This window comes from Urtica dioica, chromosome 7 (genome assembly GCF_054948205.1).
Source record: "Urtica dioica subsp. dioica isolate 48M chromosome 7, U.dioica_male_clone48M_v1_H2, whole genome shotgun sequence".
NCBI classification, from domain to species: domain Eukaryota; kingdom Viridiplantae; phylum Streptophyta; class Magnoliopsida; order Rosales; family Urticaceae; genus Urtica; species Urtica dioica.
The window spans coordinates 35884143-35904124 of NC_142762.1; the positions used below are offsets into that span (position 1 = coordinate 35884143).

The following is a 19982-nucleotide window of genomic DNA, read 5'->3' on the forward strand; positions in this document are numbered from 1 at the left end:
CAACGCTTTTGAGAGTTTAAGAATGAGCTTTTTGTAGTCCCAAAGTTTCTTCTCTTTCCCATTTTTTTTTTTTTTGTATCACTTAAAAAAAAGTAGTAATTTCTTTTTATTTTTACAATAAAAATTAGTAATTTCCCAGGTTTTTTATTTCTTTTTTTATAGGACTTATTAATTTATCACAGGTTAATGTCACCGTTCAAAGGTTAAAAAAAGGGGTAATTTTAAAGGTATATATCACTTTAAAGTATTACGTTTTTTTTATTATGAAAATATTTTTGTTAACAATGGTAATCACTAATTCTTTTTTTAATCATGTTTATACTGACCCGAACTAATATCTTCATATCGAAGGGTTTATCACTAACTCGTAAATAATAAATATCTGTGTATAGAATACTATAGATTATGAACATAATATATAATATTAGCACATAAGTTAATCTAGATGCGTTTGTTTTTATAAAAAGAAAAATAAAAACTGGACTGTGGGTCCCAATACCGAGACGGTCCAAGGTTTTTGGGGGTCAAAGCGGCGATGAAATCTCAGCCGTTCGTTGAGCATGAAAAATAAAATTTGGTAACTATGGCATATACGGATATACTATACTTTTCTCTTAACGCTTATGTGGCTTTTTAGATTTGTTTGGTGATTTTTTTATTTATTTATTTTTTTTAAGGCAGCTTTACTGCGGCGGGGATTGAACTCACGACCTCCACACATGAGGTTGTGTGGAATTACCACTAGGCTATCCTAGTACCACATATATGGCTTGATGTTTATTGGGTGCTCTAACAAATAACTACTTTGAAACATTGTAATTTTTGTATAGTCAACGTTTCAAAAAATTTAAAGAAATAATCATTGCAATGACGTGTCAATAATTATTGTAGATCAAATTTCATTTTTGCCCTTCACTTAAATATACTATTTTTTTAGATCAATTTTATACATTAAATTCAAATAACAATTTTCTTAAAAAAAATTACGTTCACTCTCTCTCTCTCTCTCTCAACAAAAATTAACGATTATTAACAAATATTAATGATTATTTACTACGCAGAAATCATGAAACTTTGGAACCCAATAGATTATCAACAGATATTAACGGTTATTAACCTTGGCTTATCTAGGTCGCGACTCGCCTCGTGATCGCGGTCATGATCACCACGAAAAGTAGTTCCAAAGTCGTTTCTTATCCAATTTCTTTCTGAATCTTTTGGACTGCGAACTAGATCGTCGCTGCCATGTTCACAACCTTGTCGACCACTAGCTTCGTCACCGTCCAAGACAATCACTATATGCGATCTTTCCTTTTACCAAAAATAGAGAGGAAAAAATAATTAATTTTGCATTGTAAACAGACATATGAAATGGTGAAAGATTGGTAATCAGCGATGAAAGACAACTTGCGTGTAACACGTCCAAGTCATCCACAAAATACAGCCATAAAACTTGTAGTCATCAATAAAAGATTACGTTGATTACCAAAAAGTTAAAAAATGGAAACAAAATTTAATTGTGTAACAGTGGGTGGATTTACGAAATACAAAAAGAAAGGATATCAATTTTGGTTAGAGAGAGAGAGAGAGTGAACGTAATTTTTTTTTTTTTTTAAAAGAGAGAGATATGAGAGAAAATGTTAGATCCTATCAATTATGAATTTTGAATAATAAATTGAAGTTTTTTTTTATTCGAAAATTAACTAATTAATTAAGAATAATAATGGTATTAAAAAGTTGTCATGTCTGCCTGATGGCTATTAGTTTATAATGTATAAAGTTGGGCTATATTAAAATTGTCATGTTTGAAGTGGTTTATTGGTGCTAATTCTCATTTTTTTTTATTTCCTTCAATAAAATTATTTTTGTTTTTGAAACGTTGTAATTTGACCAACGTTTTGAAAATTTTAATTAACTAGCCATGACATGTTAGTCTTTTACTTAAATGCCCTTATTTGTTTATTTTCGTAAATTAAAAAATAATAATTAGAATCTAAAAAATTAAGTAACTGCTTCATTAAATACATGCAATTAATTATTTCTCAAAATTCAAAAAGAGAAACTATTAAGCTTCGGTTTCTCTTTCATAAAAAATCAATTTCTACTGCACCATAATTTGAAAATGCACAAATTTATTAGCTATAATTAGCGAAAATTTATTGATGATTCATAAGCAAAAAAAACCTATAAAAAAATATAATATCGGTGCATATTAAATGAGTTAACGAAAATTTACTGGCGATTTAGAAGTAAAAAAACCGAAGCCATAAACCAACGACTATTAACAATAATTAACGAAAATTTACTATCAATTAAGAAGTATATAACCTGAAAATCATACAAAATTAGCATTTATTAACATTAATTAACGAATATGAAATTCATGAGGTGTTCCTTGTTCTTTTGCGGTGGCAAGCCTTCGATCCACTACAACCAAATCTCCTTGAAATCTCCAGCCGCCAACGTAGTAGCAGCCCCAAATCCTGTCAAGAAACTTCATGCGCGGTAGAGTTCCACAAGTGCGGTCTGATCTTCGCGTCGATCTTCAAACTCTAACCATAGCCCAATCTTCGAGGGATAAGAGAGAGTGAATATTTGGGATCCAAAATTGAGAGAGATATATATATATATATATATATATATATATATATATAATTTAGATTAAAAAAAAAATTAAATACAAAAGCCATTTTATTTCATTCATCCTCTTGTAATTGCATATGAGAACTGTATTCTCCTTGTCTAGTGATTCCAAATGCATAACAAACCCAATCGTTGTCAATAAATGTATATGTGTATATATGTCAATAATCTATAATCTCAAGTGGAGTTCATTTGTAAACTTTTAGGGTAATTTAAAAAAAAATTAAATGGGTTAACAATGTAAAAAAAATTGAGGGGGGTCACGTGACCCCCCGGGCCCCATGTAAATTCGTCACTGTGTGTATTTATATATATATATATATATATATATATATATATATATATAGTTATTTGTTACTGTTATTAAGAAATAAAGATGGAAAATGAGAACCTGTATAATATTGATGATGGAACATATGAATGATAAGTTGATAACTAGTTAAGCTACGGCTACCTTGGCCAAAGCAGGGAGAGAGAGAGAGAGAGAGAGAGAGAGAGAGAGAGAGAGAGAGAGAGAGAGAGAGAGAGAGGAGTTATTAGGAAAGAAAATTAGAGAAATCAAAATAAAAAAATTATAGCACGCATTTTTTTCAAAAATAAAAGCACAAATTTGTTTTTAATTAAATACACTTACAAGGTTATAATTGGGATAAAAAGTTTGTTGGATTGCCACATAAGAGTGAAATTGGCTATTTTTAAAAAAAAAATAAAAAATCAAACGTTGGCTATTTTACGATATTAATGTTTCAATTGATCTGGTTGATATGATTTTTTTTTAATAATTTATTTATCTTTTTTTTTTTTTTTTTTAGTTTGAAGAGTTAACAAGCGGCCTTGAAGGAGACTTTTGAGACGGCCCTAATCTCAACATTTCTTTAATTAAAATTTTATTGTGAATTCTTGTTCGTCTGCATTTAATAGAATTAATCTATCTTAAATGCTTCAATATTTTTTTCTTCTCTGGTTTGGGAGGAAGACAAATGACATATTTGTACTGTTAATGTGTATATATAAAACTGCAAGAAAAGAAATTTATGGTTTCAATTCTGTCTGTCCTAAAAAAAACTATTATTAAATTCGCGTAAAGTCTGTCGATATAAAGTATAAACAAGTGTAGATTTATGAGTGGGGATGTTTTTTTTGAAGGTGTGAGTGGGGATTAATAATCTACAATTTCGATGAGAAAAATTTGATAATCAATATTAGTTGTCCACTAAAAATTTTTCATTAAGAAAAGGTCTTTCACTTCTATTAAGTCAATATAGTTATAAAAAATGATGGACACCTGATACTTTTCCACATTTTAATTTTTTATTTCACTGATTTTAAATAAATCTTAACTATTTATTAATTTGTTAATTTCAATCAGCTCTTTAGCTAAAAACCCATATAATTTAATCATGTCTCCGTTCCGCTTAACACTATATATATATATATATATATATATATATATATATATATATATTTATAAAACTCTACATATATATAGCTGCTAAAAATATGTCATTTTTCATTTCTAATTCTCTCTCATTTTGCAAGAAGAAGAAAAAACAAATAAAACTGTAACCATATAATACGAAGGCAATATATTTTAAGATACACAAAAAAAATTAGTTTGTTTGTCCAATTTCTCTTGGTTTTACTATAATGTGGAAACTACCAAAATTATAAGGGCAGTGTAGCAAAATAGCCAAAATGAAATTATGAAATTTGTTTTTAGCCTATGTTTCACAATTTTTAGGGAAATAATCAACAGTTTTAAGTGACAATAATTAAGGTCTAATTTGCTCTTATTTATTAACAAATTCGTAATTTTTTCTCTCTTACTTTTTTCCTACACTTTTTTTTACATAAAAACTTCAAAAAATCATATCTATCTCATATGAACTCGAAATTGAGTGATTCCAAATCCTACGGATTCGTGACGCCGAGATCTTCAAAAATAGATCCATTGTGTTTGATGAAAAATCATGTTTAATACCATAGATGTAGAAAAATCACGTTACTACCTTATATATGGAAATAACTGGAAATTTTTAAAATTATCAAAAAAATAAATGGAAACGTAACTATGATGCATTAAACATAATTTTTCATCAAACACAATGGGTCTATTTTTTAAGATCTCGACGCCACGAATTTGTAGGATCTGAAATAACTCAATTTCGAGTTCGTATGAGAAAGATACGAATTTTTGAAGTTTTGATACAAAAAAAATTGTTTGAAAAAAATAAGAGAGAGAAAGTGACGAATTTGTTTATAAATAAGGGCGAATCAGACCTTAATTATTGCCACATAAGTCATTTGGCTATATTCCTAAAAATTGTCAAACATAGGTTAGATCCAAAATCACATGTTTAAAGTGGTCTAGTTACTTACGAATCTCAAAATTATAAGGTATAAATATGGCTAATCTGTCACATGATTGAGAACTTGAAACAAAAGTTAATGGCATCGTTTGGCATAGCTTTGTTTTAAAAAAAACATTTTTTTTTAAATTGACAGGTGTTTGGTAAGCTGTTTATAAAACAGTTGTTGCTGGTAACAAAAGCTGATTTTGCGTTTGGTAAAATAAATATATTATAGTAAAAAGACTAAAATAGACATAAAATAAATATTTAACTGTGCTATGGATAATCATGTGAGGATATTAAAGTAATTTTATATCAGATACAAAAACGCTTTTTCTAAAAGCTAAGATTCCTAGCTTTTGTGACTCATGTACAATTTTTAAAATCGTTTTTGAAATTTTTTCTAAAAACTAATTGAGGTATAAATACTTAATATGTTCGTATATTCATACTTATATATATTAATTTTTTCAACACCATAAATACTTAATGTTATTTTTTAGTTGCATGATTACTATTAATACCGGTAACCTAAGACAATAGTACACGTAAATACAAAATATTAAATGAATCATAAATACTTAATGTTTTGTATTTTCATATTTGTATACACATTTTTTTTCGGTAGCATAAATAATTAATATTAGCTTTCAGTTGCACTATAAAATATCAAAGCGGCTAACATTTCTTTCGGGGCGCTCAGGGGAATGAGAGCTTTGACGGGCTCCGTAGTGGCATCTAACTCTCTTGAACTTCTTAAGCAAATTCATCCACTTCTCCGTACACATAGTCAGAGACCTGCCGAATCTGTGGTCGACCAACCTCGCCAAATCTTGCCTCGTAGATGCTTGTTTGGCTTTGAGATGTCGAACAATGAGTTGGTCGCATATAATAGAGGGGGATTGAATTATGGGTCTCATCATCGTCACAGCCAGGGACGAATCTACAGTAGGCTGCACATCTCCAAATAATTATTCATCATCGACACAGCCAAGGACGGAGATACAGTAGGCCGAGGGGGTACTTTTAACCCATTTTTATTGAAAATTTATAAATTAACTCCCCTGAAAAAAAAAATCAAATCGACCCCCCTGGTTAGCTTCTCTAGCTCTGTCCATGGTCACAGTAACGACAGAGAATTAGATATTTCTTGGAGATGGAGTCTCCGACGACGATCATCACGTCGAGACTCTTTTCATCAAAATCAATTGGACAAGCCTTCTTCAAGGATAGACACGGCGACGAATCGGCCAATATGACGTTCTCAACGGTGACGATCTATCCTCCAATAGAGCCTCCAACATCGACGCCGTAGGAGAACAAGATCAAGTTTAGGCTTGTTTGGATTTTGAGCTCAATGTAAAGCTAATCGTTGGTATTTATGTCACGGAAGAAAAAAAATAAGAGTACATAAGTATGAACACATGAAAATATTGAGTATTAGCAGTCGTTTAAAAAAAAATTGTTATTGATCTTTGGGGTAGTGGTTCCTTTAAAGAAAATATTAGGAATTTATGTTGTCCAAAAAAAATGGGCGTATAATTATGAAAATACGACAGGATCAAATAATAACTATGTCACTGTTACCTCTAAATAAAATGCTGATAATAATTTCCGTTAAAAACTGCTCAAGGCATCCACGTCCAAATCTCAATAAAAAAAAAACTGTAGACTAATTAATGGTCATTAGCATTGACTGAAAACGATATAATATAAATAAATACTGATAGATAGTTTAAGAATATTATTATTCTATAATTAATATACATCAACGTCGTTTTGCAAGTAGTACAAGAAGTGTTTCTACTTTTTAGTCATGCAAAAATGGCAGTGAATACCTTACTTCATAAATAATTGCATAATTTTTTCTTCTCATTATTTCTTATTTCCATCCCAATCATGATTCATAACCGAAGTTAAACAGTTAAAGAGATACAAGAGGAATATGCCAAAAGAGATTCATTGGCATGAGGGTGATCAACCAACCACATTCATCTCGTATATCCTTCTTTACAAAACAAACAAACAAATTAACAAAAATAAAAAATAAAAAACTAAAACTAAAATCCCCGGAATATTTGATTGAGATGTAAATTTTCATGTTTCATTGTAAGATCGTGATGCAGAGGAGAATACAAAGATCGAAGATCGATCTAAGAACCGAAATAAAAGTATCTGCTAGTCGAATTTGATCATTGATTCTCGCACGAATATCCGATCAAGAACTTTCCTTCGCCTATTGATTCGCGCACGAATTCTAGACTCGGAGCATCCAATCACCGTTGATTCGCGCACAAATTTCGACTTTCGGGCATCAACTCGGAGCTCACTCACGATGCTCGAATTTGAGGAAAACTCTCAAGTTTCAATCTTTATTTTTATTCATCAATATCTTTTTGAGCACACAAAACAAGTCCAAGATTTATAGTACATTTTGAGATCTTTCATACCTTTCACAACCCAAAATTGAAGAAATTAAACAACAATTAAAGCTACTTAACACAACGAATTAAAAACAAATAAAACAGACAATTGCACAAAACATATAGAACACAAAACGGCCATTTTAAGAGTCTAAACATCAGAATTTCCTTAAATCACCCGACATCAGAGTTATCATTGGTCCTTTATATTTTGTTGTTTCCAATTTAAAATCACTACTTTTGCTTCCATTTCCGTTACGACAATTCGAAGTTTTCAAAAACTGTAATCAAGTTCGCCATGCATCATTCCCCTTCGTTTGACAGAATTCATCCTCGAATTCGATGCATCTTTAGGTGGTGTAGAAGGAGGAGGATTTTCTCGATGAACTCTGGAGATCGTAACTCCACCTCAAACAAAAAAGACACACTAACAAAGTCTTTCAGGGCTTCATAAGTTTTATTGCTCACTGGAGTAATTTTGTGGAGGTCTTCATGTTCTTGGTTGCTTTCATCGAATATTGGACTACTCCATGACTCGGAAATAATCTCCACTTTATCGCCACTCTCATCATAAATTGCATCACCCAATGGCTCAAACAAGCAATCTTCTTCTTCGCCATCAATTTCAAACAAACACGTGTGATAGTGGGATAACGTCGGCGAGACCGGTGACGGGAAGCATGATTCATGATTGTCTTCAACTCTGATACCAAATGATGCATCGGAGAATACAAAGATCGGAGACCGATGTAAGAACCGAAATAAAAGTACCGGATAGTCGAGCTTTATCATTGATTCGCGCACGAATACCCGATAAAGAACCTTCCTTTGTCTATTGATTTGCGCACGAATCTTAGACTCGGGATATCCAATCACCGTTGATTCGCGCACAAATTTCGACTTTCGAGCATCAACTACGAGCTTGTTCACGACGCTCGGATTTGGGAGAAACTCTCAAGTTTCAATTTTTTTTATTCGCCAACAACATTTTCAATTTCAACACACAAAACAAGTCCAAGATTTATAGTACATCTTGAGACCTTTCACAATCCAAAAGTGAAGAAAAAAAAAAATTAAAGCTATACTTAACACATTAACAATCGAATTAAAAATAAATAAAATTAAAAATTGCACAAAATGGACAAAACACAAAACAGTCATTTTGAGGGCCTAAACGTCAAACTTGGCCTTAAATCACTCGACCCTAAAGCTATGCATTGGTTCTTTACATTTTGTTGTTTTCAATTATAAAACACTACTTTTGCACCAATTTCCGATACGACAATTCTAAGTTTCCAAAAATTGTAATCCAGTTCGCCATGCATCAGATTGTTATAAAACCTATTATCAAATATAACGCTAAATTATTTATAAACATGAAGTAATATTTAGAGCATAATTAGAAATTGTACAAAAGTTTATTATTATAAAAGTAGAGTATAAGCGATTTTCAGAGGGTTGTATTAATTTATTAATCGCATAATAACCATTGTCACTAGGACAAATATAATTTTTGGATGCGATAAAAGTCGCATCCAAAAATCATTTGGATGCGGCTTGGAAGCGATAAAGTCGCATCCTTTTGGTCTGAAGTTGACCATTGATGCGACATTTTGAATGCGACTAGTCGCATTCATGTTAGTTCCAACAAAAGTCATTTGACGGGCGTTCAGACTTTTGGATGCGTCTAGTCGCATCTGAAGCCCTTCCCGCCAAAGCGCGTGAACTCATTGGATACGATAGTCGCATCTGTTTCTCGCGTTTTGGCGGGTTATCTTTGTATGCGACTATGACTAAATCACATCCAAAGTTGTTTCTCGCGTTTTGTCGCATCTATCGTAATTATGTATCTTTTTAATATATGAATTGAATTATGTATAAGCACATTCATCTTTGGTGGCCTAACTCATGACTAAATCGGGGAAACGGAACTGGAACAAAACAAAAATTTATCCTCTTTTGCCCAAAAAGCGATTCCAAAATCTTATTTTGATAATCTTTCTTGTTTCGGTTTGGCCAAAATTTCGGACACTTTTAGACATAACACTTTGTTCCGGATGGATCCGAAATTCCGACAAGGCAAAACATAAAATCTTTTTTGTCCATATTCTCTGGTTCACTTGTGACCGGCTAAGCATGATCCTCTTCTAATCCGATTTCTAAGATTTTTTCATGGCTAAGACCAACTCCACCCGATAACACCATTTTCTACTCTATTTTACAGTACATGTCACATCAAACACTATCTCATCTCCAACCGAACTCTATTTTTTACACCAAATTGAAATATTAATTTTATATTCAACTTTCTCTTATTTATTTCTATACCCTTATATTTATTTAATATCTTTCTATTATACCACTTATTTATTATTTAATAATGAAGTATTACTCCATAAAATTATTCAAAATACAAATTAACACAAAGTAAACTTAATATTTATTAAAAACAAAATACAATACAAAACAAATAACATAAAATAAAATAAAGTACAATTACACATAGAATATCTTCCCGACTACTAGTTTATGTATTGTAAATTTATTTTTAATTTTATTTTGTTGCATTTTGTTTTTTTTTCTTTATTTTAATGTTCTTTTTTTTACATTTCGATGTCGTTGTAATGTTATTTTATTTCTCTTTTAAAATTAATGTCGTTTTAGTTTTTCCCAAACTCCAAATGTTAATGTTGTATTTGAAAATAAATTTAATGAATAATTTAAGGATAAATATGATATAATTTTATAAATCAATACAAATATATAAATTATAAACTTTATAGGGACTAAAAAAATATTTTGGTGTAGAGAATAGTGTCACACCATATTTGGCGTGACACTAAACCTATTTAATATCCCACGCTATAATGGCGTGAGATATCACGTTCGATTGGAGCAGTGAATGACGCTATCCTCACCATTTAGCGTACGGGTGGAGATGGTCTAACTATGTTATTTATTGGTATCCAATTATTGATTAGATTTGACATATGTAATAGATTTAATAAGTTTTACAAAAACCAAAACTAGAATTACTATTTACAAACATTTATCGAAGTTGCCAATCATACTAATATACTTGCGCCAAATGATTATTTATATATAATTATATATCGCTTGATAAATAATTTGTGCTCATCATATCTTTCAAGATTCATCAAAACTAGGCCTTAGCCTTACAAAGTACCACGTTTGTCTTTGACTTTTCGAAGTTAATTGTGGGGTTTAGTTTAATCCCTCTTGCAAACCATAAATAACAACTTTAAACAGAGTTGTATATATCTATACTTTGACCTTGAAATGGAATAGGGAATGCCAAATTGTTATGGTCATAATTTTTAAAGTCTCACACAGCGTGTTATGCTCTTTAAAGAAAGTTCGGTGAAATACCAGAGTGGATACTAGTGGCTCTCGAAATGTCCACTTTCAATTCAACATTGAGAATGTTAATAATGCTTTTAAAAGAGATAAAGTTGGTTTCAAACCATTATTTTGTTTTTATTTTCTATTTGAAGCAGCATGTGCATGCATGTCCAAAATTAATTAGGAGCTATATCACAACGAAATAGGTTTTTTTTGTAATTTTTTTTTATTTGATGGCAATTGATTGAGCAATTAATTAAACAGTAGAGAATATATCATATGTGTTACCACTTGCTAATCTAGCTTTATACGTAAATAAATGAACCGAAATATATAGAAAAAAGCCAGTTGCTATAAATTGTAGTTCGGGTCTGGACTCTGGACCAATTACTCTCCCTGAAAAGTCTTCCATTATTTGCACGTTTCTCTTATAATTCTTTTTCTTTTTAAAAGAATTTGTTATGCGACGTAAAGTGTATTTTCCTTGTATAAATCGAGAAAACAAAAAAGTCACACAGGAAATTCCGTGTGCTCAATTTTCAGGGAAACAAATTTTGTGATCAATCAATGAAAAAAAGCCTCTATTATTATTAATGTATATTTTTTTTTTTGCTGGAAAAGAACGATACATTAATAGAAGACAGATCTGAGGTACATTTCTTCCTGATTTGTGTCAAGCTGTAACAAGTTCACGTGTCATTTGTTAATGTGTTCCACAAGGTACGTTTGCTTCATATAAGGTCAACAAAAAATCAAGCCAATAAGATTCGACGTTGAATTCAAACCATTTTCTTTCTTCCACGGTTCCACCAAGTCAAAAATGGTGATAAGAAAAAGTAAGTGTGTGTATAACAACACGATCTAAAATTTTAACAGCAAAAACTTATGGTAATTTAAAAAACCAAAAGATTAACGTGGCGATCTAGTGGGAACTAGTTCTAAGATCTAAAAAAGCGAAATGGTAGTCTAAGCTACGCTGGTTACGTTCTTTTGAAGCCAAGGGGCAAAAGTTTTATGAAGAAGTAGAAATGAAGCTACACTTCTTAGTCGCTTGTTTTAATGAGAAAGAAACATAAGGAAATAGAGAGCCATTTTACCATTCTTATAACGAGTATAACTATGGGACTTTCATTTGTGAATCTCCCATCACTTTATTTATTTGATTATGTTTTTGTTTGATTTTTTTTGTTATTTAAACTTAAAGGATATTTATCCCATGTTTAATATATTTTCTTTCTTTGGGAATCTTTTCCTTTTACAGATACATCCAAGTGATATAAGAGTTAAATGAATTTCCACCAAATGTGGTAAATTATTATGAGCAGTTTTTCTATTGCAAAATAGGGTCCGAGATCATGGAAGCAGGTAAGGATTGTTACACTCTCAGACATCATTTTTGGTTGAAATTTAAAAGCTACCTAAAACTACACTTACAGTTTCATCATACTATTTTTGTCTTCTAAAATCAACATAGTAATTTTTTTTTCTTCACATGTATTCAAATTCCCATCCACCAAGATACATAATCGGAAATCTTGAAGACTAACCTCGCTTTAAAATGCTTTGATTAATCATCAAGGCCAAAGAACTTTTGTCTTATCCATTGAAATTTGCAATTCTTGCTTGCATTATTGAAGATTATTAGCCAATATTCCAAGTGTAGCCACTTTCCGTTTAGTTTCCTTTGTTCAATTATGAGCATTATTTCGGTTCCCATAAATCATTTTCCCCTATGACATAGAGCTAGAATAATGCCAAATAAAAAACAGACTATTTCCCATACCTATAACTTATGGCACTACCATTATGTTCTCCGTCGCATCGCTATTGCATGATTGCACAAAAAAAATTGCGCATGAAACCAAAGTTTAAGGTCACATTAAAAGAATATTGCCTCTGTCGCATGTGCTGTACTAAATTAGAAGCACATGGAATCATTTATATGCAAAGCCTCTGAAAGTTACAAGAGAGCAATCAAACCAACAGATTAAAGCCTCTTAACTCTCACGGCAGAGAAAGAGAGTGACCACAATTATTTATTCAATTCCAATGTAGTAGTGTGAGAGAGAGATATATTCTAATGAAGACACAAGCAATGACAATTGTACACCATAAGAGCAAAATACTATATTACTATCTCAATCAGAGAAAATTTGACAGAATATTGAATCATGATCAAAGTTATTCATTTGAACTGGGGTAATGTTATTTTTCAGCATCAGGCATTCACTGATGTTGTTTTACATAAAACTTATTATAAATCATGAAAAAATTTCCATAAGAATGCCTTGGGAGACATGAGATGAATATGCATTATAATGAACAACACACTGAAAAAGGAAGAAAAAAATTATAGCCAAAATTATACACGCCTTTTAATACTAGAATAATAACTAGGAAATGGAAGACAACCCAGCCCTCTTAAGTCTAAGAAAACCAGAAACAGATGGGCCTCAATGTTTAATTAATTCTTCAGGGTTGTATACTGATTTATTATTGAGATACCAAAACAAGGTTTGGGCTTTTTCCTGACAAATTGACAACCCAAGAACTAACTTGAAATTTATTTATCTTTGAGAAACAAGTGAGTTTAAAAAACTACCGTTCAAAACTTAGTCCCTACCTCTGTTTCGACTGACTTGGTATATGAGAAAGTAAGAGACATCTAATTGGTCACGAGCCGCAACATCTCTTCCGTTGACTTTTAATCGTTCTCACTGTATCGTCAGACTACCAGTTTGGTGGAAACAGGGAAATCGCTTTCTTCCTTCGAATGATCTCCTGGAAGGACAACAAAATAACAACCTAATTGGAAAATTGATAGCTAATGACAAACACAATTTGCACGGGATTGTGACACACATCATATCGAATTCACATAAAGTACTAAAGGAGAAAAAAATCAGTGTAAATACTCATGTCTATCCAATACCTTTTTTCCTGCACCCGAGATTGTAAAAGCAGATAAATGAATTGTATAGCTTAACCTTCCTCCTAGCTCTTTGCGTATATAACTACTTCACCAATTCAATGACATTTGACCGGGTAAGAACCTAAAGCACATAGTTCTAACATCTCAAAACTACTGGACCAAACCTTCTAGCTCAAACACTTGTGCAAAAGCCTCTAGAGAAAGTAGCAGTATTTATTTTCTCACGATATTAAACCAAATTTGTCTAGATCACCACACTGCAAAACCATAAACTTGTAATGAGGTTCAACCAATCATATATTCATGCTTCAATTCCAAAACCCATGGATTGCTATATGTAGAAGTGATAAAAGCCATCCGTTGACTAGCACAGATCATTGCCTATCAGGCCAACGATCACTGATTCTACAACATAAATCGAGCCATGTAGTATGACAAGGATGTAATAACTAGAACCACGCAATTCCGAATCTCGATTGTAAAATCTGATGACTCCATTTCGTCGATCGCATAAGGTTCACGTATAGGAAATAGATTCAAAACCTCCATCTCTCTCTCAAATGGCTTTAAACTACTCGACCTAATTTGTTTAGATCACCACACTATGAGAATTGACCATTCCTGTATTCATGTTTCAATTCCAAAACTCATGGATTACTGTTACGTGGTGGAGGTGAAAAAGCCATCTGTTGACTAGCACAGATCACTGATTGGTGATTCTATTCCATCACATCGATCGAGCCATGTAGTATCACAGATGTAGTAACTATAATCACACAAATCCGAACTTCAATCGTAAATGCCATAGTTCCATTGCATCGATCGCACAGGTTTGGATATATTGGAATCAAAACCTCCATTTCGCTCTCAACTCAAGCAAAAATGACTTCAAACTACTCAAATGAAATTGTCTAGATCACCACACCAGAAAACCAGCAATCTTGTGGTGACGTTTAACAAATCATATACCAACGCTTCAATTCCAAAACTCACAGATTATTAACATGCAGAAGGGAAAAAGCCATCGCTTGACTAGCACTACCACATCTCGAGGCATATAGTATTACACGAATTTAGTAACTATAATCACACAAATACGGATTTTCAATTGCAAATGTCATAATTCGATTGCGTCGATCACGAAATCGGCACATCTTTCCATTTCTATGGCTAATCCGACAAAAGCATCACAGAAACGAAACCCTAGATAGATACGAGAGACGTTAGAGAGAGAGAGAGAGTACCGTCTTTGGAGAGCGCAGCTGGGGCTTCGCCGTAGATGGCCTTGAGTCGGGCGAGAGGGACGAGCGGCGGCGATTCGGAATCGGAAGCGTCGGCGTAGAGGCTCTGCTTCCACGACCACATTGACCTCTTCATTTCCTTATTCGATTCCATTAGCGAGGCCTTCTCGGCCTCGAGCGCGTCGATGTCGCTCTGATGGCCCACCGACCTCGCCACCAGCACCGCGAACGCCGCCGCAAGAGCCGCGCCCACTGCCCTGTCGTTGTTCTGTAAGTTCGCCGCCAAGCTCACCAGTTTCTTCACCGCCTCCATTTTCGGACTTAAAGCTGTGCTCACTGAGGGGTTTTGGATGGTTTCTCTTCTCCGGCGAGGGGAGATTTAGAGTTGTGACTTTTTGGGCTGACGAGATTCTAAGAAGCCCAATAAGATTACGGGCTTAATACGCAACCCAATTTTTCGAGGAAGCTTATAAGGGAAAGGAAAATGACATCAACTACTATCAACTACCTAGCAATACTTTTGATCAAAACAAGTCAAATTGTGTTTTTAGACCTAGTAATTGTAAACCTATATATCTATCATCATTATTATTTTTAGACTTATAAATCTACAGTTTATGACAACTATATATTTTTATATCTATATTTACTAGTAAAAGTGTCCAAAAACATAATTTGTTTTATTTTGATCCAAAATATCAAAATTGCTACTACTTGTACTTGTAGCCAATTCCCTAAGAGAAATGAAAATGGCAAGAATGCATGTCTTAAAATTTCAAAGCTACTTATTTTAATTTTGATTAATATTCGGATAAGTATTTGTTTATAGTTTTTTGACCAAAAATTTATTGATAAAATCAATCCAGTTTTTCTTAAGAGATGAAATGCTCAGATAAAGTCTATGTTAATACAAGAAAGTTAAGAAATATGATTTTTTATTGTTAGTGGTTTGGAACCCAAAAATGTAGGAAGGAATGGAAAATGAAATTTTTATTTGTAGGAAAAATAAATGAGAATGGAGTATAGGTGAGAAAGTGTATAATTAACGAGTGAGTTACATTTTTCGTGAAAGATCAAGCTTTGTTTGGTAGGAAGAAGGGCAAAATTGGTGGATGGATTAACTATGAGGAAAGATAAAGGAAATGAAAGTAGTGGATTATAAATTTTCAAAAAGCTGATTGGTATAATACGAGGAAAGATTAAAATACATCCATGTATTTGTTTGGTACAACTTAAAATATAGAGGAAAGATTGATGTTTTGTGTACTGAAATTACTAAATTGTCATTACTTTTGCATTAAGTGGTATATGTAATTCACTTTAATTTTTTGTTTCCATCGTTCTCAATCCTTCCAAATTAGAGGGAGTTTTGTGATGGATCCCACGAAAAGTCTATCACTCCAAATCCCTTCATTTGCTTTTCCCTATCTACCAAACAACACAAGAGATTTAATTCTATAGTAAAATCCATCCATCTTAATCAATCATTCCACTTTCCCTCGTACCAAACAAGGCATAAGTGGAAAATAAAATCCATCTAAATTTATATATACGAGGATCACGTGTGAGTCTATTTCTTCACTTTTCGCTTTTTTCTCTAATTTTTCATGACTTTCAAACACAGTATAACATTTTTTATTTTCGCACGTATTTTCCATTCAATTTTCATTTTCCTTAATATTTTTCATTTACTTCGCATTTTTCGTGTTCCAAACAAACTAAGAGTGATCTTTAGTGGAAATACACGTTATTTCATACGTTTTACAATTAATTGTTTACAACTCTTTTAAATTCTATTACCATTGATAACGTACGTTGATCCTTTGTAGTCATCAACTTAGTTGACGTGTGTTAATCGCGTTTTTGGATTTGCACTAAGAACCGTCCGTGGTTCAATCTAGGGTCGGACCCTATGACCTCACGTAGGTTGGTTTGGTGAAGTTCTTCTCTTCTTGTCGTGTCCGTCTCGTCAATGAATTTCCTTTTTGCTTCTCGGTTCGTCGGACTCTTGAGTCTTTATTTCTTTGAGTCTTCAACCCTTTGAATATCTCTCTAAAGCATTGCTTTCCACCCGTAATCTCTCTTGACCTCGCCTTCAACCCTTTGATCTATTCTTCGAGTCTTCACGTTATTGTGTTCTCCACGTTTCTCATTGTCCTTGAATCTTCAAATCCTTCGAGTTCCTCGCTGGATCTTTGAATCCTTGTACCTTCACCTAAAGCACAATAAAACATGAATCTAGAGGGACGTAGAGGGTTTTCCCTCGACGCGCGCTCCGACGCTCAACATTAGTCATGTTGTATTGTGTTCTTGGTGAACGATTTGTACTCGTCTCTATATTTTCTAGATAGAGAAAGTTGTGGTGTGATTTTTATAGAGCTTTGACAGTTGAGAGAAACTTCCCTTGTGTTGTGAATGGATGAGGTATTTATAGGAGCCAAAAATTTGGTGAAAAGTACTTGATTGGGTGGTGGAGACGGTGGGGTTGTCTTGGTCGAGTGAAGCCGGTCGGGTGGTCTTGGCCGAGTGAAGACGACCGGGTGATCTTGGCCGAGTGGAGAGTACCGGGTGATCTTGACCGAGTGAAGATGGCCGGGTGGTCTTGGCCGAGTGAAGACGACCGAGTGGTCTTGGTCGCGTGAAGGTGGCTGGGTGGTCTTTTTTTTCACCAACCGGGTGGTCATTTTCTTTGGCCATCCGGGTGGTCTTCTATTTTGGTCGGCCGGGTGGTCATGTTTATGGCTTTGTCTTGAAGATTTGTCAAGAAGTTTAGCTTGAAAACATACTTTGAGAGTCTCATTTGAAATACATTTTATGAATGTTTACTCGGAGCTTGGCGCATGAGTTTGCTTGTGGGCTTGGACTTTATGTATGAGCTTGATGTGTCATTTTTCGCTCTCGGGTGTTATTTACACCGTGTGGAAATAATGACATAACAACATATAATTTAGATATATATGGAGATGATGTTATTTATTTATATTTATTTTTGTTAGCTCTTTAATTACCCATGTCTCATCGTTAATCATTTTTGATCTTACGTGTTTATCTCATTACACAAAAAACATATTTTTTTTACTTACATATATTACTTTTTGCGTTTTTTAAAACACACACACAAATAATAAAATTTAAATTTCACGAATTCATTGCACGCACTTTGCAGGGGATTCTAATTTATTTTTATTAAAAAGTATTAACTATGCGTACGTGTAAGTTATTATATCCGTGAACATAGATTTTATAAGCATATAAAGAAAGACTTGTATCATATATTTAATCTATATCATAAAAAGTAGTTTATATGTATATAAGAGTTTCTATATGATATACATAGATACATCTTCCAAACTTCAAATATGAATATTCAATCCATCTATTTACACATAAAGAGTACATATCACAATATTTATACTTTCGGTTCAATATATGTTTGAGTACGTTGAGGTTGTTTTTGGAAAGTTTTAATTATTTTTTATTTGAAATTCTCAAGATAAAGTAAGATCATATGAAGATAATTTGAAATTAAATTAATGAGCATCTTCTTGGTTTTTTGTTTTGTTTAAACCACATGTTTTTAAAAGGTTTTACTCGACGTTACTTATGAGAATGTTTTGAAATGAGAAAACAACTTTGTGAGGTTGTATAAAGGAATCATTATCCCTACAACTGCCTATTTAAGATCATGCTGCGTTTTTATGAGCTACATTACATCTAGAAAATATATTTTGAATATGATATGTTTTCTTCTCATGATACATAGGGATTGACAGTCAATAGCTTTATTAGGCCATTGGTCTCAATTCGAAAGAACGACAATGATGCTATTGATTCCTTAGATTTCAGCTATACGTTCGTTACTCTATTTAGTTATTGTCTCTGTTTTCTTTGTCATGTATGTTTCTTTATGTTTCTCTTAATTGAGAAGGTTCGAAAGGCGTGTTGAGGAACAAAGTTTCGAATACGCTATAGGAATCGGTTTATCTCTGTTGCATATTTTGTTGTTATCATTAAGCATTTGATATTATGTTGCATATGTTATCAACACGTCATCTTTCTTTTTTATACTTATTTATGTAATACTTACACGTCGCATGACATTACAGTTTAGATAGATTTCTCACTTATTGATCAGTTATGAACCTTGATAATGTAGACTAAGGGAAAACTCACGCCAGATAAAAGAATGTGGTAGAGTAAACCGATCACGAATCCCTCGACGTGTGGCATGTAAGATTTCAAGGAATCGAGAAAATATATTATTTTCAATGTGTTTATGTAATCTTTGTTTGAACCGCTATTTTAAGATTTTGAATGTTTATATGATCTACATAAATTGTACATCAGACTTTTGAACGGTTTTGATATAAGTATTTATAAGTTTTGTTGTATTTATAAAATTGAATTTTTTTTCCCAAATTGTATAAACTAAGTTTTGCTAGAGTATAGCTATTTAAAAGGGTTTCATTTACACATTATAGATGTATTTTTCGACTATACTATTTCAGAGCATCTAAATAAAAAGTATTATAATTTCGATTTAATATTATTTATGGTGAATATTCAAAGTAGAAAATATACAAAGGTTATGGATCGTGAACAAGCTTATAACTTATGAAAAAAATATGAAGCTCACACAATCAATTGTTTGGCGTGTCGATAATAAATAATTTTTTTTTCTCTATTTTTCTAGTTGACCTCACTCTATAATACGAAGTTTTGTTCAACAAAAATATTCAAGCTCTATGAGTCTTTTCTAAGAAAATATTATCATGCGAAATATAATTATTTAGTGCACGGTCAACAATATTAACCTCTTACGAATTAAAGTGATTACATTCAACTGTCACAAAGTCATCCAAAATTAAAATATTGAGCGTTGTTGAGTTCTCGGTGAAACTTATTTCATAACTCATCAACTTAACTCTCAAAGTTTCAAAAATATATTTTTAACAATGAAATGCAAACGAATAAGGTTGTAGTAAAAGCGAAGGTAAAGTGATTTTGATTCTCACAATGGAATAGAAAA

The 19982-nt window shown here is 32.4% G+C and overlaps 1 protein-coding gene across 1 annotated transcript; it reads right to left on the reverse strand.

Moving 5' to 3' along the window:
- Window positions 1-12944: 12944 nt before the first annotated feature.
- On the reverse strand, window positions 12945-15339 carry LOC149391129 (uncharacterized). Its single transcript, XM_089618661.1, has 2 exons — window positions 14957-15339; window positions 12945-13561 (listed from the first exon to the last, which is right to left on the reverse strand). Exons 1-2 carry the CDS (start codon window positions 15264-15266, stop codon window positions 13506-13508), a joined length of 366 nt encoding a protein of 121 aa, XP_089474787.1. The 5' UTR covers window positions 15267-15339; the 3' UTR covers window positions 12945-13505.
- Between the last annotated feature and the right edge of the window lie 4643 nt (window positions 15340-19982).